The 21025-nt window shown below is 42.0% G+C and overlaps 3 protein-coding genes across 7 annotated transcripts; 2 read left to right on the top strand and 1 right to left on the bottom strand.

Moving 5' to 3' along the window:
• Window positions 1–1128: 1128 nt before the first annotated feature.
• On the top strand, window positions 1129–9808 carry LOC128894892 (protein tweety). Of its 5 annotated transcripts, XM_054156955.1 has the most exons (10): window positions 1183–1258; window positions 1352–2000; window positions 4992–5200; window positions 6355–6627; window positions 6726–7060; window positions 7143–7574; window positions 7694–7795; window positions 7889–8128; window positions 9379–9572; window positions 9667–9808. In XM_054156955.1, exons 3-9 carry the CDS (start codon window positions 5063–5065, stop codon window positions 9548–9550), a joined length of 1692 nt encoding a protein of 563 aa, XP_054012930.1. In that variant the 5' UTR covers window positions 1183–1258; window positions 1352–2000; window positions 4992–5062; the 3' UTR covers window positions 9551–9572; window positions 9667–9808. The 5 variants fall into 5 exon arrangements, with proteins under 5 accessions (XP_054012929.1, XP_054012927.1, XP_054012928.1 ...); XM_054156954.1 differs by lacking the exon at window positions 1352–2000 and having other exon boundaries at window positions 1129–1258; window positions 7892–7981; XM_054156952.1 differs by lacking the exon at window positions 1352–2000 and having other exon boundaries at window positions 1129–1258; window positions 7892–8128.
• Window positions 9809–9905: 97 nt separating this feature from the next.
• On the top strand, window positions 9906–10283 carry LOC128894927 (uncharacterized). The gene has a single exon (XM_054157033.1). The coding sequence runs from the start codon at window positions 9906–9908 to the stop codon at window positions 10161–10163; it is 258 nt and encodes an 85-aa protein (XP_054013008.1). The 3' UTR covers window positions 10164–10283.
• Window positions 10284–15029: 4746 nt separating this feature from the next.
• On the bottom strand, window positions 15030–20407 carry LOC128894885 (pyridoxal-dependent decarboxylase domain-containing protein 1). The gene is made up of 11 exons (XM_054156935.1): window positions 20393–20407; window positions 19982–20232; window positions 19670–19858; window positions 18743–19156; window positions 18377–18658; window positions 18210–18281; window positions 17900–18136; window positions 17475–17819; window positions 17038–17323; window positions 16659–16916; window positions 15030–16570 (listed from the first exon to the last, which is right to left on the bottom strand). The coding sequence occupies exons 2-11, from the start codon at window positions 20048–20050 to the stop codon at window positions 16320–16322; spliced, it is 2403 nt and encodes an 800-aa protein (XP_054012910.1). The 5' UTR covers window positions 20051–20232; window positions 20393–20407; the 3' UTR covers window positions 15030–16319.
• Between the last annotated feature and the right edge of the window lie 618 nt (window positions 20408–21025).

Below are 21025 nucleotides of genomic sequence, written 5' to 3'. Positions count from 1 at the left end.
TGTCATTCCACTTTATACACACAAAGTTGAATCCAGTCGCGTTTAAAAGTAGAAAATAATTACCATACTTTTTATCATATTTATCAAATGTTGAAACGACTCGACGGATATAAAATATTGCTCCAGACGATTGCTAGCATAAGTTAGCGTCTCTTAGCGGCGAACAAAAATAGTTGAAAGAAGAAGATATAACAAGTTTAATCCATCTTATTTGAATCACCAATTCTGTTTATCATGGCGTGTTCATGTAGGAGGCGATACCAATTGTGAATTCGAACGAAACATTGTACATATTATATAATATTATTCCTACAGGTTAATGTAAAAAGTTTATAAATAATTAATGATAAAGAGAACGTAATATACAGAGATTTGTCAATAAAAAGTAATATTCATACATGAAATATTTGGATGTTGGTAATTTAAAAATACCGATTTTCTAATTAATTTCTGATGATGTTGCACTCCTCGTACAAGCGATCCGATTAGGAACAACGAAAGCAGAGAATATTTAACGTTGAAATTATTTTTCGAAAAACAGATTCGAGTTAACGCTCGAATGTTAATTCGGATTAAAAGAAATATGTTATAGAGGTAAATTTGTTGATCGAATCGAGTGTACCGTATCCGTATGTTGAAGTTAGATTACATGTTATCTACAGGGCTGTCACATGAATTTTACATTGGCGAGGTGTGGATGTTGGGTGTTACGTGTTAGGGCTCGAGCCTGGGGGTCCAAGCTCACGTATTAAAAGTTGATAGAAAGTTTGTAGCGGCTCGTGGGAAAAATTCAGCCAACTAAAAAATGTGGAACGCATGCGCGTGTATGCACATATACATTAGCGGGTTTTTAAAACGACGAAAATTCTTTAAAACGCGTCTGTACTTTCTATTAAATAATTTAAAGCAATTTAAAAAAGCCGCTATTGTGTATATATATATATATATATATATATATATATATATGCATATACACGCATGCGGTCCATATTTTAGACAAGTGAATTTTTGCCATGTGGCGCAACAAACTGTACCAACTTTGAATACGTGAGCTTGCGGCAGCTTTTCCCCCGAGCGATGAAAATGAAATCGCGCGGTTGTACACTGGAATGAACTGGGAATACTGGGATTGGTCGTAGCGACATGCAGCGCCACTCTACTTGGCGGCGGGTTTCAGTTGAGCTCGGGCCTTCATCGGGCGTGGAGTATGTGTTGTTACGTTGTGTGTTAGCGTTTAAATTGCTCACAGAAAATCAAGGTAAGGGAACCTTTTTGACAAGCGTATATCGATGAATAGAGTCGCGTGACGAATCCCTTTGTTCGTTCGGTAATCGTAACGTTGTGCGAATAGAATGGAAAAATTGTGTTGGCCGAGATAGCGGAAAAGGAGAAATACGTTGTGCGTGATCGGGTTTCAGTGATTTGTTTGCTCTAGTTCCTCGGAATACACGTACGCAAGTACGCACGTACGCACGTACCTAAAGGTACGTAAATACATAGATACAAGTTGTAGCTGAAATAATAATCGTGATTGCGTTCCAACGAAAGCACCAACACAAGAGACAGCACCTCTCGTACGAGATAAGAGGAACGGAGACGAAAGATGGTGGCGCTCGAAATCGTCTTCTTGGTGTGTCCTCTCGGGATCGATACACACAGTGCACACTTGGCGCGTCATTCGTTCGTTGGTTTGTTTGTCGCCGCGTAAGGTTACGTTACGGTATGTACAGGATATCCATGCGGGTGTGCATGCCCGTATGCGTGCATGTCCTGTAAGGGCGAGAGTGAATTTTCGTCGTAACCACGGCGAAAAATTGTAAGAAATCGAAAGAAAAGTACTATGCTACGTTACGCGGTGTGACGCGAGTCACACGGAACGCGAGTAATCGTAATGCGGGTACCTCGTGAAATGAAAGGCCACCCGCTCACGAAGCGAGCGCACCGCGTCGCTGGCTCGGCGACCGATACTCAAAGGAAATAGGAAACGCGTGAAAATGACAGTAAGTACGGCCAAGTTGTTCAAAGGAACGGGAATTCCGATATCGTTAATGTTTCGCGTCCCGTCAATTACGAATTACGAGAACGGGGTTTGTGCGTTCGATGGAAACAGCACGCGAATCTCGTTAAAATAAACGCGATAAGAAACATTTCTTTGACGATCGATTCTACAAGGAAACTGCTTTGCCGATGTGACTACGAAACAACATTTGTCCATCATAGTAATCACAGATAGTTACAACTTGTTACGTTTCATTCTTATCTTCCGAATAAAAACACCATTAACAAAACAATGTGTATGTCATTCGAATAAAAAATGTTTACTTTGGCATTGGTGAGAAATACTGTTTCTCGAGTAGCGACTCGTTGAAACTCTTGAAAGGACATGTCTCGTTTAATAATTTATTACGCTAAGTAAAATACACGGTGTACGCTTGTTATTATACAATACATATATGTATAGTGTAATATAATATCACATCAAGTTCACGGTCGTTTTAATACCTCGATTCGAAAAAGAATTGCAGAATTGTGCGGGAAAAAAATGTATTAGAGTACAAACAACACGTGGTTTGTAGGTCAAATTTACTAACGATACGTCAACGAGATACCTACGAAGAAATGTTGAATGTTGCAAATACCAAGTGTAAGGTGTGAACGATAGTTTAGGTTTAGGGTAAGGTTAGATGTGAAATTAATAATTCGTTAAAATGAGAATTGTGCAGTAAATTGTTCCTATTTGCGCTCGCATTAGATAGAAGTGCACTCACCAAAGAATCGAAACGGAAATTGTCTGAACGGATGACGGTTAGTTAGCAGTGATCGGAATCGGTGATGCGTTGCGTTGCGTTGCGTTGCGTTGCGTTTCGTTGCTATATTCATATTCTTCGATTCGTACGTGAATGTGTCAATAGGCAGTCGAAAGCGGTCGATCTTTCGAAGAAATGATACATGTTAGGATAAGATGGCAGTAATGCGTCATTGATGTGTAATTCGCAACTCGTAACTCGTAATTAATAGGTAACGTAAGTAGGCGGTCGATGCAAACAGTCAAAGTGACGCACCGCGTTAACCAAACCTTCCGTTGCTATTAAATTTCGTTTACTCGAACAAGCATGAGAAATTTATTTGTTGGTCGTTTATTCGTTACTTAATCTACATAATTACGTTTGTTATTTCTAATTGGATGTTTTCGAGCAAAATTTGTTCGAATGTTAGTTTTCGAGATAATGGATTGGTGAATATTTTTTAGGAGGAAAAATAATAGGAAGAAGGTGAGTACTCGATCGATTGGATTACGAGCTAATTTCCAGCGACAAGCTATCGTCGAGCTCTTGGAAGATTTTCCGAAACTGTTGAACCAATCGATGCAGGGATATCGCCGCATATTTGGCGAACCTCTTTCATAGAGTACGATTAACAATTGTACGACGTACACAATCCGAAGTAAATACGATAGAGAATGTTGGTAATGGGTTAAAGATGAAACGAGAAAGGGAACGATATAGCGAAAGGGAAAGAGGAATAGGAAGGAACGACTTCCGCCGATCGATTTCTGCGCTCGCAGTTAACTCCCTCGAGTTCGGGCTTGGGCTTCGGCTTTGGGTTTCGGATCTGGTTCGAGCGCGAAAGAAACTCCTTTATGCCACGCCTTAACGATCAAAATCATTTTTTCGCCTCGTTTTTTGAATCAGCGGTTAATCGAATCGCTATGTAATCGAATTAGGTAGGTAGTAGGAATAATAAAAGAAAAGAAAAGAAAAGAAAAGAAATGCTAGCTACTTTTTTTTACTAAAACCCTTTTACTCTTTCACGTGTACTTTACATTGAATTTTAAGATAAATATTCTCCGATATCTTGCAAGATTTCCATGTTGTCGTCGAGTGTAACCTTTCTTTTCTTCTGGAGCGGCTTCAACTTTTGCCAGTCTATTCGAAAAGCGTCTCTTTTAATAGCCAACGGTTAAAGATAACAAGTGATTGTCGTCGACGGATGTTAAGTCGGTAATTTTTCGCGCGTAAAAGTTTTCCGGAAAATTTTGCGTAATCCAACGGATGAGTACATTGCGACTTTTTGAGAAAAATAAAAGAGGTGAAAGAAAGTCGATTCGCAAACGTTTTCTCATTGTCTCTGAGCACGAGCAAGTTTTCCGTTGCGATTTCTGGAAGATAAAAATTGACATTTTGTCGCGTTTTTCCAATTTCCATTTTCTTTCTCGTTCCCGTTCCCGTTCCCGTTTTCTATGCTGCGCTCATTTTCTGCGACCTCGTGCAACGATCGACGCGTATGACCTTGCGTGCACGTGATTGTCACTCGGATTATACAGTTCTCGACGGTGAATTCTCTCTCATCCATTGAAATAATTATTTCAACACTTGTAGCAGAATAAAAGGAATGCGAAAGAAAAGAAAATAGAACGAAAAGAAGAAACGCGTATAAAAGATGAACCGCGCGACCTTGTCGGTGCGTTGAAACGCAGCGGTCAGAGGGTAATGATCTAATGATTGGTTAAAAAGGATCTCGAGGTACTTGCGTAAGTTAAAGTTAAAGTTAGTGTTCCGATGGCCTGGGTTAAGTTGTTGGGTTGCGTCGGGTTGTCGGGTATCGTTTTTCGGCATTCGATTCGTAACCGAACCGAACCGAACCTTGTGTGCAAACGTCGATATTTCAATCTATCGAGAACTCTGCCTTATCGTTACTTGTACTTACAGTTTCCATTTTCTGGATTTTTCTTAAACGCCTGACGATTGCCTTACAGTCTACACTGTCTACAGCATAGAAAGATGTAAAGATAAACGGAAGAATATATTTTGTAGGTCGAAACCGGTTCCTAGAATATCCAGATATAAAATTTGTTTAGCGTAGTTGAAGCGGCTGAAAAGAAATGCGAGCAACGAGTAGATTTAAAGTGGCGGCTAACGGTTAAACAAGTGGTAAAGTGGCATGGTGCGACAGAAACAAGATTTGAACTCGGTGTCTGGTTGTTGTTACAGGACTCGTAGCATGTCTTGACGAGCAGGAGGGGGTTTTCAACGGGGTTTTCGGCAGACAAGGGTTCTCGAAAATGGTGGGCGGTGAGCAGCTTCCCGAACAGTACACGGTACCACCGCTCGCTAGAGTCTTCCACAGCCTGCCGCACCTCAACGTTTCGCTTCACTCGGTCAACAACACCTTCAATCCACATTCCGAAATTTATCTAGAGGTAGGTAGATGTCTACCTATGCTGTCTAACTTGATACTAGGTTCTTATGCAAGTTTGACGCGTTAAAAAAGTGAGGAAAATTCGTGAGCTATGTACGTAACGCGATTCGAACGAACCTAACGGAACCAAGTATAACAGTTGGCACCAAGCGGCGAGTTATTCGTTAGCGTGAGACCCCTGCGTATTCTGGGTACCTTGTCCCAGCGAGATGACGCGCGGCTCGGCTCGGCTCAGCTCGGCTCGGCTCGGCTCGGCTCGGCTCGGCTCGGCTCGGCTCGGCTCGGCTCGGCTTGGCTTGGCTTGGCTTGGCTTGGCTGTCCAAACACCGAAAGGCAGCAAAGCTTTTGCATCGAGATGAGGATCATACTTAGCATCGTACCGTTCTTCTAAGCCAAGTGGCAGAGTGGTAGAAACACAGGGACAGAGAGCGAAGCGAACGGTACGCAAACAGGAGAGACAGGCCTGAAGAGAAAGACAGAGAAACGAGAAAGAAAAGGATACGAAGAAACGCAGCTGGATGCCGCGAGTGCACACGAGCTGTCCAAGCTGTGTGCAACTGGAAAGCACAATGGCCGGGAAAGCTCAAACAATGCACAAAGGGTTTCGTATAATGTGCCTGGGGCAACGTGCGGGCTTTAACGGGCTCTCTCGGTACGTTGGACCGCTAACTACCGACTGCCGACCAACTCGAAACTCGAATCTCGAGACATTTCCAACAAGAAACTCTTTCGATCGTTAAATTGTTCAATACGTAAAATATTTACATGTAGAATTCGCGTTAGACTCGGAGACGGGAAATTTGTATTTGAGGGAAAGTTTATCAATGTGTTGCGTAGATAATGAACGCAATGTACAGAGATACTCGTGTGCGTTCGGATCGATTTACATAGCATGTTTGACGGGGTGGGACGCGATCCGTGGGTGGTTGACCCCGCAAGATACGTGAGCCTTTTCGATATCGCTACGGAAAAAGCTAGTCGAGTAGCTAGATATTTGGCAAGGTGTTTGCGTTACTGGAATCCGTTCCAGCATTGTTATCTTATAACACAAGTCGTAAGATACTGTATAGTATCGTAGATGCGCGGATAAGAGGTTAACGATTACCGATAACACAGGATGATAATTAACGTTCAACATTTGTATCGAATTAATAGAGCCTCGGGATACTTGGAAGTATTCCCGCAGCCTGGTTGATCCTGACGTTGCTGGTGTTGTTGGTATACCTGGTAACGAGATGCTGCGACCGGAAGCCGCGCCCCAGAAGGTCGATAACCCTGCTAAAGTGTTCGCTGGCCATCCTGGCGTTGCTTTGCAGCGGTGCTGTTGCCGTCGGGCTGTACGGTAACGACGACGTACACAACGGTTTAGTGCAATTGGTGGCCGCTGCGAAGAATCTCGATGGAATTGTTACGGGTGTGCGTAATCAGGTTGGTAGACGATCAGAAACTCGCTCTTGATTCGTTCGATCTCGATCAGAATAGTTTGAATAATGTGAAAATCCTGGACGCGAAACGTTCTCTTCAAGACCGACACGATAGAAACGACCTTGAAGAAGAAGGTACAGCCGCAATTGATCGCGATGGGAGACGACTTCGACGCTCCTGTTGGCAACAAGACCGCGTTGGGTTTGCTGTTGGACGCTCTAAACACTACCACCCAGAACACCGGGATCGCCGTCAACCTAAGCTTCGAAATTCGAAAGCCGTTGACCGGAATCAGCCTCGCCGGAGCTATCCAACTCTCGGAGAAGATAGAGCACGTAAGATGGCCCGTCACCATGGCTGTCCTGAGCGGGCTTCTCGTACTTTGCGTGGTGTTGGTCGTCGGAGTGGCCAGACACTCGAGATGCGTTCTCATAACGTACGTCTTTTTTCTACACCTACTACTACCACCGCACCATTTTATCTATTTCTTCTATTACATTATAAATGTATCATTTCAGATTCTCCGTGTTTGGTTTGTTCGCGGTAATAGTCTCCTGGCTGATGGCTTCGCTGTACCTTGCTACCTCGGTGGCCTTGGGTGATTTGTGCGTGTCGCCGGACGGTTACCTAGTCAGGGCAGTACCCTCGACGCTACCCTCGGAGATTCTCTCGTACTACACGCATTGCGAAAACACGCGCAACAATCCCTTCACCCAGAAACTGCGCGACGGACAGCAAACGGTCGCCGAAATCAAGCAAAACTTGCATATCGTGACAAAGTTGGCGATAGACTTGTTCAAGGACCAACAGCTCCAACCTAAGCTGACCAGTCTTTCCACCGACGTAAACACCGTCGATAGACTCATGTCCGGATTGACTACGTTGCTCGATTGCAAACCTTTCCACAAGCAGTACGTTCACGCAGCCAAGAGTCTCTGTCACCTAGGCCTGTAAGTGAACTGCAAAACTACGATTTTCGAACGATTACAAACCAGATTGATCTAGCTGAAAATATTACGTGTCAACGATATTACGATATACCTGTACATGTATATAATGAAATTGTCAGGTATGGATTAACCTTCATGCTACTGGCTAGTCTGGCTGCTGGTCTCTTCTTCACCGTGCTAGTTTGGGTAGACTCCCACACCTGGATCTATATACGAAAACGGTGAGTATAGGAACGAAACGGAAATGGAAACGGAAACGTGCATCGACCAGCTGCCCGACGCGTATCGTACGATTAACGACGACTTTGTTCTAGAAGAGATTACCATCAAGTCGACGAGCAGGATCCGTATCTACCACCATCGGCAGCCTCCCAGGCGATAGCAGCGCGGACCCTTCGAGGCCAAGGGTCGTACCCGCCTACAGCCCCTTCTCTTTATCCGAATGCTCATGGCACTCAAAATACCATTAAGCAGCCTCTCTTGCTAACGCCGCCCCCGCCGTCCTACGCTACTGCGACTGCTCGAGCACGTCAGCTGCACGAGAGCATGTTAAAGTTTGTGCATGACATTTTCTTCGGTTTCATTTCTTAGCTACGTTTAATCTTTATCGCGCGAGAACGCGGAACCTAAACTCGAACGATCCTTTTCAGATTATTCTTATCGTTTGAATAATCTTCATCTTAATCTTCTTCTTCTTCTTCTTCTTCTTCTTCTTCTTCGTCTCAATCTTACTCTTCAATCTTGCTCAATCTTACTCTTTGTACAAGATACGAGTGTATCTCGTCGAGTTTCGATACTACACTCGTTACGATACCTTTTCACCTTTCTACCATTTTGCCTGTGCTACTTGAAACTATATGCTAGTCAAGATTTCTTAATCTTTCAAGAAATCCTATTAAACTTGTTTCTCGAGATGTCTCGATAAAAGAAAAGCTTATATATCGTACATAGATTTTTTTTTTTATTTTTTTTTTTCAAACGTAACATTTAGCGCGATAAAGATTAAATTTTAATCAGCTGTGCGAGTTGCGAGACATACTCGAATTAACCTCGCGAAATCTTTGAAAAGGGATTAAATAATTGTTCCTGTTTCTTCGTATACGATCGCGTATTTCCCAACAACTTGTCAACACTGAAATACCAAAGAATACACGCATACGCATACGCATACACAACACGGTTATCTTTGCATACAATTTTTCGTTTATTATTCGCTTAATAACATTCTTCAAACTGTACTTTTTATTCGACGTTGTGAAATGGCCTGATTGTCTATTTTTATCGATTCAGTTAACCGATGTGACTTGTCGATGCCAATAGACACTGCATTTCGATCTGAACGCTGCTTTAATTGTCAACGACGCTCCGGTGGTAACGACACAAATTATATCGCGATAAAAGAACTGTCGATTGCCGAATAGATTACGATACGCGTGTAATAATCGATCGATAATTGTACAATGTGTTTCCATGTTTTTACGCCATCGTCCAGTTGTTTCAAACTGTTACTACACATTTAAAAAGATACTTTTCGCCGTTTAAATACTGTTTCTGGTCAATGTTTGATATGAAGAGTTGGTATTTCTATGGAAACGTTAGCGATATAGTGCGCTTATGTGCGTCTTTTCATTTTTTTCATAGCGTTTGTACCTTTTTCGCCATTAGATTGTTTCATAAAAACGAATGGTTTAGAATCCCCTCGATAGGAATCTACGTACGCACACATTATATACATATCAATCAAACGATCGTCCTGGAGAAAGATAATACTGCAACTTTGTTCGTTTCGATTTGTTAATTACAGAGGTGGGGGTGTTAACGGGAGTGGAGGAGGCGGGGATCACAAATCGTCTCAGCATAATCAGCAATCGGCAGGTGGGCGAGCTGAACACCGTTCTGGACTCGGAGATCAACCTGGCCAGTACGCGACTTTGAGCAAACAGTGCAAAACTCTCGAGTCGAGTGATTTTTACTGAGGGCACGCCCCCGCAGGGCCCGGTAAGTTAGATATTTCTCTTTCTCTCTCTTGTATCGATATCTGACTGTATGGATAACGATAATTTTATCGATGATGATTACGTTGAAATCGCAGGTAGGGAGCCACCTTGGACACCAAGCGTGGCGTCTTTCACCGGTACCCTGTCTCACAATTCCCACGGACCTGCTCATTTGGCCACTTTTCAAGATTCGCGAAAGACCCAGACACTGGATCCGAAGAATCTAGCAAACCTAAAGAGAGGTCCGACCCCGGCTTGGAATCAAAATCGTCCACTACCACCGAATCCTGCTAGTCAGCCGACCTGGGAGTTTGAATCTCGCTCCCAAACAAACATGAATCAGTTTCGGTCGTTGGTGCGTAACAAAGCGCCAAACATTCGTATCCAAGATCAAATGCAAGACCAAGTGCGAACATTGGATAGGAATTTCACGAGGAATCAGTTCAATGGGACTGCACAGATGAACGCTGTGCCGAACATGTACGGCACGTATAATCGAGCACAGTCCAGGCAGGACAATAAGACAACGGTGGCAACGTTGAGCCAAGTGCAAGGTAGCGATCCCAATTTGTACGCCGTGACCGAACTCTAATCGAAACCGCGAAATCGAGTCGTGTAAACTGCACACTGCCATCTTACCAACAAACTCGATGATGTTTCTATGGTTAACCATTTACGATCGTAGCACGCCTCGTACGGGGACGGAATGAGTTTCGAAATGAGTCTTTACAATTTTTCATTTGGAAGTCTACTAAAATGCAACGTGAGACCAAAAACGCCACCTTTAATGGTTAAACGATGGAAATATCATTGATCGCGTAAGTCGCGGACGCGCGCGCAAATATCAATACTGCCCAAGTACTTTTTCCTAAACGTCTTCTACACTTTTTTAACGATTCACGTAATTACGTAATTATGTGCGCATTATGTATCAATGCACGTGCGTGTTTTTCTTTTTTCATACGATACACACCCAAAATGGCTCAATTATCGTTTGATAAAGGTGTTTTAATAAGAACTTTGAGCACGAGATGAAATTTGTATACGTTTAAACGTACGATTTCAAACATCATGCTTTTCATATGCGTAATCCGGGAAATGGAAAAGGTAATTTACACCTAGGTTTCCTACGATAAGTACACGATTAACGTTGCTATATCGAAAGTTTCTCGTTGATTTATCCAACAATGAGGAAACCGATAAATTACAAGTGTCGTCGCGTTAATCTTTCGAGAATCGAACGAATACGATACGTAATAGATAGGTATCCAAGGTATCCAAGAAGCCTTGATATCGATTAGATATTAAAGGTAGACGAGTAATGCGAGTAAAAAGAATCGAAACTGGCCGAAATGTACTTGAAATCGAAGAGTTTCCAAGAAGAACGATGTCACGTTGTAAAAATTCGCGTTCAAGATCGAAATTGGGGGATAATCGATTCCCATCGATAACCAAATATTAATGATAGATTAATGATATCGTATGGAAATTTTCGATCGAAATTTTTGTGACCTTTCACGGAAAATCGCCAAAAATACGAACGCTACTTTAGCGACGAAAGGTCTTGTATATCCAAGATTTTCTATTTGTATATTGTGTACAGTGATAATCATTTTACGTTAGCTTATATTCTGTAAATGATCGTTGCTTCTCGACTAAGAGGCATACGGCATACGAGACGTATCACAGCCACACGAAACTCTGGACGATTAGTGGATAGTCGTCGTCGTCGTCGTCGTCGTCGTCGTTGTATTTATTGCTTATTAGTTGGTAATTTTCAAAGACTACGAAGACGAAAAAGCACAAAAACCGTACGCGTAACAAAATAGCGGATAGATTGCCTACAAAAGAAAAAAAAAATATATATGAAAAGACATTTAATCCTGTGCGAATCATTCGCGTTCAACGTCGAACGTTAGTCAACGTTGGTTTATTTTTTCGTTCTTAACTGTTCAAGCTTCATCCGACTGTTCGAATAGGTGATATCGTTATTTCTTATGGCCTACAACTTGCTCTTTCATAATATTTGTAAACTTGTTGTTAAGATTTATACTCGATCGTACGAGTTTCATTCCAATCTACATTTCGTTTCTTTTCTAATTACTTTGACGTTAACCTATAATATCGTTACATATATCGATCGAGAGTTTATAGAGAATGAGACATTTTTAATCGACGTTTACACAAACACATCGAGAACACACGTTAAACGCGACCGATATACACACTTTTTATATACTTTATACATTTTTTATCGAGTAACAACGTTCGGGTAGAATATCTTTGACGTATAGAATTGATTTTTCCGTGCTATGCGTTCGGGTGTACTATCTACCACTGTACACACTTTACGCGTCTCTGCGAACAAATCTACGTATAAGAAGTTACCGCACGAAACACGGAACGAGTGATATATAGATGTATAATTATCCGCGTTAATATTTAAAGTCTGTAACGATGTTGCGTCGCGTCTCGTCGCGTCGCGTCGGCTGTTTGAGTATTTCTACAAAAGTTGTCTATCGAAATGATTGAGAAACAACGATAATATCGATCGCTGACTTGAAAGAAATAGAGAAAAAGGAGAAGAAACAAATTCTGGAAACAGGAGAACTTTGCCGATACTCGGCCAAACATACGTTTCAAGTACAAATACGGTGAAGACGTATGCATCACGTATGCGATGGTGTTTCGCTGTTTATACGACGAAAAAAAGTTGTACGACCGTCTAATTTATCGTTATCGAATGTACGAACGCTTGTGCGTGTGTGTGCGTGTGTATATGGGTGCGCGCGAAAAAGAAAATGGTGTTGCTTCTTGGACAGAAGAGTCAGGATTTTCGAAAAGAAAAATAATAATCACGTTTACATTTCACGATATTTATTTAAAAGTTTGTAAAGAGGATGGTTCGTCATCACCATCCTTTTCTGTTTCGCAACGAGCATGAGAACGGTTTCAGTAGACAAAGCATGATTAGATGTAAACGTTTCATTCGCTGTACATAATTGTAATATTTATTAAAAATTGAGTGATCGTAGCGCATCTAGTAGAATAACAACGCATTTGGTACTAGCCGTTAGTTGATCGATCTAATCGCAACATCAAGCTCGACGAATGGAATCGTATAAAAGGAGACAACCTTGAATGTTATCGTCTCCTTGAATTTATGAAAGAAAAAAACATTCCTAGTCATTGAAAACAAAGGTTTTACTTTTTGTACATGTTCAACCTTGTCCAGACGTAAACGAGGGACCCCTTGCCAAATCTTTTCCAAAGTGGCTCGATTGTTTCAACCGTATAGGGAAATTCTGTTTACGCTATATCGTTTCATCTATTCTCTTTTCCTTGTCTGCGATAGCGTAGAGTCCAACGAAAGATTTAGAGATGAGATGAGAAGCGAAGCTCGCGCGATTCCTCGTAGTAAAAGACATGGTGGAAGAGAACTGAGCGAGGGATACGAGTCGATTCGTTTTCTAATAGAATGTGCATTGTAACTTGTAACGGGATCAGATTGCGAGGAAGGTGAATCAGCCGGGAGCTTGGCTCGAATTTATCTGATTTACAATGTTGTCTTTATCTATTATGTCTACGTGTACGCGTTGTATCGTTAGGTCGACCAGCTATACAACCTGTCCGTATCACTTACAGAAATCAACTAGTCTATCAACCAGTGACACGAACATTTTCTATAATTAATCCCGACCGATTAAACACCGAAAACACTGTTCGACCTAATACCTTCTCATCTGTCCCACTTAAACATACACAATCGATGGAGTGGCCTACAATCTACAAAATGGTATAGCGATCTTAATCGGCCAGCATTTTCTCCTCGAACGGAAATATTTCTAATGGGAACACGTAGATCGGGCTAAAGAATTTTTAGTATCTCGATAGCAGCTTCGAACGAAGCATTATAGACTTTTTAAATGAAATTGCTGATGCGTGACGTGCGCCGCGAAAAGCGAAAAGCGAAAAGCGAAACGTGACGGATCGATACGGTCAAACTACACGTATGCATTTACTTATCGTTAGCCTTTAGATAGGCCGATAAAACACGTTTGGAAAACAAGTACGAATAAACGAATAAACACTGTAAACACAGTTTACAGTGCGAGAGACGGTCAAAGAGTCGAAATTGTTGAGCTTTCGTCGTAATCGCCGAAATCCAAGACTATATTATAAAACGCCAAACGGGATCAATACGATATTCGACGGATCTGTGAAAGAGCCTACGAGAAAATAAAGAAAATAAACGAATTAGTACGAAGAAACTTGAACAGTTTCGAAACACGCTAGTCGAAAAACAACACCACCTTTTGCGAAAAGCTTAAATTCTAATGTACGAATCGCCGCGTAGTCTCGAAACTTGCAATTTCAAAGTGAAACTAAAACTGGAACCCGAATCCGAAAAGAAATCAAACACGCGAATAGATAGGCATCTAATTCGCAAAGAAAACTCGAGAGGGAAAGATATAGTTAGATTCTATATAAATATACATACGCGAGTGCATAGTCTAGTCTAAACGATCGTTAACGGAACTTTTATTCCAATCGTTTGTCAGTTTGTAAGTTTGTATGTACTGTTATTATCGAATAGGAGTGTGTGCGAAATGGAGTTGAAAATCACTTTTTCCCGATGAGTACAACCGCATTTAATTTTCGCATCATTTTGATACACCAATCGTCAAACGAAACACGTGTGCGTGTGCGTGTGCGTGTGTCTATGTGTACGTATACAAACGAGAACAAGAGAGAATGAATTATTATCAAATACGCCGATAGCGAAAGTACACGGTACAATTATATGGACGTGAAAAACCTTGTTAAATTAGCGATATGTTTCGTGTCGTGTCGTGTCGTGTCATCTTGGCCTATGGAATTTGTTCATCGATGACCTAACTTATTTGAAAAATAGATGCCTCGAAAAAGAATTTCTTGGTATGATTGTTTTTGACGCGTATCGGTTTTGTTTTGTTCCTTCATTGGACAAAAATTCTCTACTAACGCAATCGCGGAGAAAACTAATATGCGATTATGCGTTTATTGCGTCGTGCGTGCGTGCGTGCGTGCGTGCGTCAGTCAGTCTCTTTTCTCTCGGTGCGCGAAAGAGACTAGTTAGAAAGTGTGTAGAGGCTATCAAGACTTGTATAACTTTAAGATTTCTATAATGTTTTTGTACGCGCGAAAAAAGCAATTGAAAATTGAAGCGTGTATTGTAAAGAGGATGCTTTGAGAAGCATATACAAAAGCATATATAAAAGAGAAGAAAAGGAAATTCGTCAATCTATACCGTTTTTCCGAATAACGATTGCATCTAATTGCCATATTCCAAAGTTAATTCCTCCTAATGTAACGCTAACGCGATGATTACGAAAAAAGAAATAAAAGTGTAATATCTAGAATCGTGTACGTTGAAACAACCACGATCCTGCTTAAAGAAATACACCGAGTAAAATCGTACGGTATACCGATTGTAATACTTTATTACAACAATTTGGTACATAAATATACATACAGTTCAATTTCTTTTCGTTTAATGTATCTGTCAACAATTTACCGAGTTGTAGCGTAATGCAAATATTTTGTTCAAGTTTTTCCTATAATCCGACGAATCCTGGCCTTTGTTGGCAAAATTACACATTATTACAGAGCAACGGTTCGCGTTGCGTTCCAATCTTGATCTAAAAAGAAGAATTACACGGCATTCGTATGATCGCGTTGGTTAATGTTTTCCGCATTTCGATTATTAGAAGCACGAACGAACTTTTCGTCGAATCGACGATCCACGTGTCCAGCACTACTCCTGCGAGTGTCTCTTTGGTGAGTCGGCGCTTTAATGTCGGAACGTTTCCGTTTCCGTTCCCGTCCCCGTTCTTCTTTAGATACGTTTAGTTGGATCGTTGGTAAAAGCTTAGCAACTATGAAGAAATTGTAACGTCGTAAAATGATGGTAGCGCGATCACGATTTTTCGTGTACCGACGTCTATCGAATATACCTTGTGCTGTTTCGAAAGAAACCAATGAAAATCGTATCGGTGTTTTCAATGACCGTGATAGGCGGCGCCGATGAGTAAAAATAAGGGACATCTTGTTGAAAAATTTCATTTGAACTCGTGTACAAACAACGTATCGTGTAAAATTCTATCACATTTATTTAAACTTTTACTCCGCGCTGGAATATCGATATACGTTCGACTAATTAAAGCGAACGTAATAACATTCGAATATTGTGACGCGAACATCACTTGCGAGACGTGTATGTCTGGCTGACCATTGTGCTGTAAGAAATGCTTGAGTAAACGATGACAGTCGATGCTTTTTATCAAACTCGTCGTAACAGTAACGATTTTACTTTGTATCAGTCTAATAAGTACATCAGCCATAATTAAGCAAATCGTATGCGAGCTTGCACAGTTAAAACGTCCAAGTAAGAAGCCGTTGAAAAGAAAAGAACACTGTGTACGGATCACGACCGAAGGATAAGGTAAAATGTTTGAGAAGAAAATTGCTCGATAAAGAATGGACAGCGCGAGTTTACCTGGCTCGAGTTACCAAGCTCTTCGGCTTACGTTTCAGAGAACTAATGCTTTGCTTTGCTCTGCTCTCCTCTGCCAACGTAAAGAGTAACTTTCGCGGGAAAGATTCGTTACGAGCGTTTCAGCCACGGCATCGTTTCTTTCTCACGTCAAGTCCGCAGACTCGACGCAGATGTTGTTTTCCGTCGACAAACCATGCCATTTGACGTTCACTACGACTTGACCTCGCCAGATTCCTCTTTTACCAATGGATGAGAAGCGATGTTTGCGATCGCGGAAATACTTTTGCCGCTCTGCAGGCTAGAGTGACTCGAAGACCGACTATGACTCTGACTTCCCGCGCCAACTGGTGTTTGCACCAACGGTTGCGGTGGAGTTCTAGCTCCAGATCCATTGACCACGGTAGAATTCGGTTGCAGTTGCATGTGGTACTTGTAAATATTCTCTGTACTTTCGACGACTCCTACCATTCGAACAATGCTTTTGTAGCGTAGATACTAGAAAGTTACTAGACTGACGCGAATCGCATCGTTTGCAAATGAAATATTTACCAGCCTGTAGATTTAAACTACGTCCGCGAACTCCAGTCTCCTTCGAAGGTGGGCTCCACCAATTGACAAAGGTCCCAACGACGGGCACGTGCCTAAGAATACCTTCTTGCCATAATTTTTCGGCGTTTTCTCTCTCCAAATCTGTCTGCGCTGCTTCGATGCCTCTCTTTACCACCTCGGATATCGTATCGAGTAACTTGGAACTAGCTTCCACTTCTTGACCAACTTGCAAAACCAAAGACAATAATTCGGCTACATCTGCGAATAGAATCGTTTGTTTCTTTTATTCGGAAAATTGACAAGACAGAGTACGTAGCTACGAGTAACGTAACTAACAGTGCTACGTAAGAAATGTCATCAAAGTTCAATGTACTATTACCCGTGTCTTGCGTAACCATTCCAAATCGTACGCATGCCAAACCGTCGGCTCCTTCCCCCAAAGAAAACGCCGCGTCCGTGCTTCGTAAAGCTTCGACCAATTGCGTATTCAATCTATTCAATTCCTCCTTGGCCTGATCCGTCATTACGTGAATCCAAGTGGGAGGAGCGTAACGAACACCTCCTAAACCAGCCCAACCTGGCATCTCCACTAAATGCAACGAATCATTCTCCGAGACTAATTTTACAAATGTTTCTTTGCGTTCGACTGTCGCCAGCAATATTTCCTATTGAACGGACGACAACGATTAGTAGAAAAGATTACCCGATACGATACGATACGATACGATACGATACGATACGATACGATACGATACGATACGATACGATACGATACGATACGTGCTAATTACACGTAATGTAACGCCGCCAACTTACTATCTGTTGCTCGAGACAAGCCACCACGTTATCTATATCCTCGGTCGTAGGTGGTGATTCCGAGTTTTCGAGAGGGCAAATGCGAATCGCTACGCCATGGTGTTCGATCTCGCACAGCTCTATTTGTACGTTCTCGATATCTCTTTGAAGAATTTGTCCCAGCCAGGAATTTAGTTTGTCGTAATACGGTGGAACGCGTTCCATTGCTTGAGCATCTCTGTCCGCGGGCAAAAATTGAAAGACTAAAGCACTGGCCACCGCTTCGAAGAGTTGCGGATTGTTAACAGGATTCGTTAACAATTCGTTTATCGTATAGGATCCTGTTTCCCCTCCTGGTGGTTGACTCTTAAACAATCGATTATATACAATTTCGTATGCGATACTCGGCCACCAAACAACAAGATATTACTCGTATGGCCAATTACCAAAATTCCTATGCAAGTAAATTTTTTTATTTTATTGTACAATTCTTCCACAGCTAAAAAGCATCTCTTGAGTTTATTATGTACACCGTCTCGACCTAAAGCCTGTAACGTAGCCCACAGTGGTAAAGTCGGTAAACGTCTGGACAACGAATCCGTCATTAAACCCGACACAAACGATAAAGTTGTGTCTCTCGGAGTGGGTCGACCACCTTTCGTGTCCGTTAGTCTGTACAATGTCTAACCGAATGCGTTAAGGACAAAACATACCATTCTCTGTTTTTAACGTTTCGATATTTCTTTAAAAGGATACGACTACTGGCAACGACGGTATACCTAGCCAAACACCAAGAGGTAATGTAATACTATCCGCTACCTTTGAAGGCTGAAAATCAACGATATTTTATTTCATTTTATTTCATTTTATGCATTCAATGTTGGGAAAACAAATTATGTAATTTAACGATAACATCAACGCACCAAGTCTTTCGCTGAATTATTCAGCGCTAACGCAGCCAAACAATGTCCACGGAGATGGAGCCAGACATTGTATTTATCGCAAATTGCACGAAGCCTAGCGATGTTGTCGCAATGTCCCGTTAGTACCGAACCCGCTTCGGCCAACACTAGAAGCGGCGTTACACTGTTCGACTGAGTATCTTCCGCCAAACGTCGTTCTAGAGCCGAAACGTCCATACTGTACCGTGATCCGAACATTGTATTATAGGGAATGTGTCTTACGCAGTGAAGCGGCAAAGAAAGCTGCGAAATATTAAACACAATGTTAGCTATTTTTTGTTATTGAAGAAAGAAAAAAAAAGAAAAAAAAAATTGGTGCGTATATACCTGTCTGCATAGATGTTGAACCACACCTAAAGATGCGGCCACGGAACTATAAATTAGAGGCGGCGAAGCTGTAAGAGCTGTGAAACCCTCTTCCATATATCGAGGATACTTTCGGTGTAGCGCCAACCTGGTTACCCTGACTAAACCTTCCAAGTGGTCCTCGTGAAACGAGGAGGCACAGTCGATGAAACGGAAAATATGACTGAGCCATCTCGTGGTGTCGGCAGCCAAACGACCGGCTAGCTTCTGAGCGTGCGATTTTGGAAGCGCGAGAGCGTACGCGGAAACAGCGTGTGTAATTAACGCTAATTTCGCTGGCTCTGTTAACGTTGGTAGATTCGTCACCTGGCTGGTACAAGTCTCGGTCGAACCATCCTCCGCTGGTTGCGGAGCGTCGTCGTGAATTACCAAATCCTGGAAACGATTTACGTTGTTTCACACAGCCGATATGAAACTTTGAAAATATTACGAGCGATGGATATATTTTCTCTCTCTCTCTCTCTCTTCTAAAAAGATTACGACTCTAACTTTAATTTAATTTCTTTGTACTTTTATACGTAAAAATACGAATATAAATATAAATATCTACGAATACAGTTTATATAAATTCCAGGGATCGAGTACTTGTTGATATAGTTTAATTTAGGTTTAGACGGCACAGCTACGTACACTATACAGTCGGCCAGTTTGAAAGAAGTGAATAACAAATTGGACCGTTTGTAAATATTTGAAAACAGCCGCCAGCAACTCGGTAGATTCGTACGATGTACGACTCGGGAGGGCAATTGACCGTTTTACGATTGTGTATAGCCACGTGACGAGCGCTCGTCGATGGACACAAAAGTAGGAACCAATCAGAGAGAGAGAGAGGCTCGTAGAAATGACCAACGACGGCCGAGCAATGGCTTCTGCTAGTATTGTATTTACCTGAATCAAAGTTAATATTTCATCAGGGCTTTTCGACTGCGAAAGAAATCCAGAGGGATTGTTCCAGGTGGTACCGCCACCGTCGGCTGCTCTCTCTACAGCTTCCTCGAGCCTCGATATCACCTGCGAGGCTTGAAATTCCAAGGCGGCCACTTGATTCGACGTAGTAGACCCACCTCCGGCACTGACCTGTCAAAATCATAGAAAAACCACTGTATAATGTCGAGTCGCTGCAACTCTGAATTCTCTCTCGACACTTCGAAAGCCACTATTACGTTATCGAGCACTGTCTTGATCACGGCTGACACGAACCTCGAGTATGTTTTGCGCTATACTTTCCATCGTCGTTTTATCATTTGTGTCAGTCTGGTGGTCGGCCATCGTGGCAGTAGTTGGCAGTATCGCAGTATGTGTAGTCGTCGCTGGTCCGTTGGTCGTCGTGGCCAGGCGCAGTGCTGTCGCAATTTCGGTGGTGCTTGGTTCGTTCGTTCGTTCGTTCGTTGCGTTGCGTTGCGTTTCGTTTGGTTTAGTTGCGTTGCGTTGCGTTTCTGGCTGGATACCCACTGAAAACAAATTTCTTTTTTTTTAATCCTCCCGTTTTCCTAAATAAATATGAATCTCCTATAATTCGAGCTGATGAAAATAAAACAATTTTTCACGCTTTTCAAGAAATATAGTTTGATCACGTGAGAAATTATAAAAAGATGAAGACGATAAACGTACGCGTTACGGCCCTTATTTTATCTATACGGCTGTTATCGCAACGTCAGTTGTTCGATACGACACGATAGGGCGTCTTGTTGCAACTTTTTGCCACTAGAAGCGCCACAAGCCACAAGCGTATAACGGAAATAAAGTTGTTTTCACTGCTACACTCTGTATCACCATCGCCGCCGAAGAAAACATTTCGATGTGATAATCCGAGCAGTATTTCGAGCAATTCCTCGGCTGTATATTTTCTTTCAACCATTTTAAAGTTGTTGAAATTACAACAATTCAAAATTCTTCTGTCAAGACATGGATAAAGAAATATATGTTAAGAAACATTGTAGAAAAATGTAATGAAAGGGAGTGTTGTAAACTGGTAATATTACCAAGCACTTGAAATAAACTGTTGAAATGAAAAAAAAAAACGAAAGTTTGGTGGCGCCATCCAACTACAACAGCGGCAACTATTTTCACAAGAAACTTGGGCGTTTTCCCACCGATGGTGCCACTGGTTCCAAACCAAGCGCCATCTAGCAGGAACAGGGGCAAGTAATTTCGCTATAAAGTTGGGCGTTTTCGCGCCGATGGCGCCACTGGTACTAAAACCCGCTGACTGAGCGGCTCAGTGAGCGGTGGCTTTTCCGAACG

Source organism: Hylaeus anthracinus, unplaced genomic scaffold (assembly GCF_026225885.1).
Source record: "Hylaeus anthracinus isolate JK02 unplaced genomic scaffold, UHH_iyHylAnth1.0_haploid 4, whole genome shotgun sequence".
NCBI lineage: Eukaryota > Metazoa > Arthropoda > Insecta > Hymenoptera > Colletidae > Hylaeus > Hylaeus anthracinus.
Note: the sequence above shows the minus strand (reverse complement) of the source record. Positions and strands in the feature narration are given on the sequence as shown.

Bases quoted from the DNA above. Each gene is read 5' to 3' on its own strand.
- LOC128894892 (XM_054156951.1), top strand. From the start codon at position 1,144: ATGCAGCGCCACTCTACTTGGCGGCGGGTTTCAGTTGAGCTCGGGCCT. The intron at 7,061-7,142 runs GTACGTCTTTTT...GTATCATTTCAG, and splicing joins TCGAGATGCGTTCTCATAAC to ATTCTCCGTGTTTGGTTTGT. The intron at 7,796-7,888 runs GTGAGTATAGGA...ACTTTGTTCTAG, and splicing joins TGGATCTATATACGAAAACG to AAGAGATTACCATCAAGTCG.
- LOC128894927 (XM_054157033.1), top strand. From the start codon at position 9,906: ATGAATCAGTTTCGGTCGTTGGTGCGTAACAAAGCGCCAAACATTCGT.
- LOC128894885 (XM_054156935.1), bottom strand. From the start codon at position 20,050: ATGGCCGACCACCAGACTGACACAAATGATAAAACGACGATGGAAAGT. The intron at 18,659-18,742 runs GTATATACGCAC...AATATTTCGCAG, and splicing joins TTCAACATCTATGCAGACAG to CTTTCTTTGCCGCTTCACTG. The intron at 16,917-17,037 runs GTAATAGTACAT...TTCTATTCGCAG, and splicing joins AATGGTTACGCAAGACACGG to ATGTAGCCGAATTATTGTCT.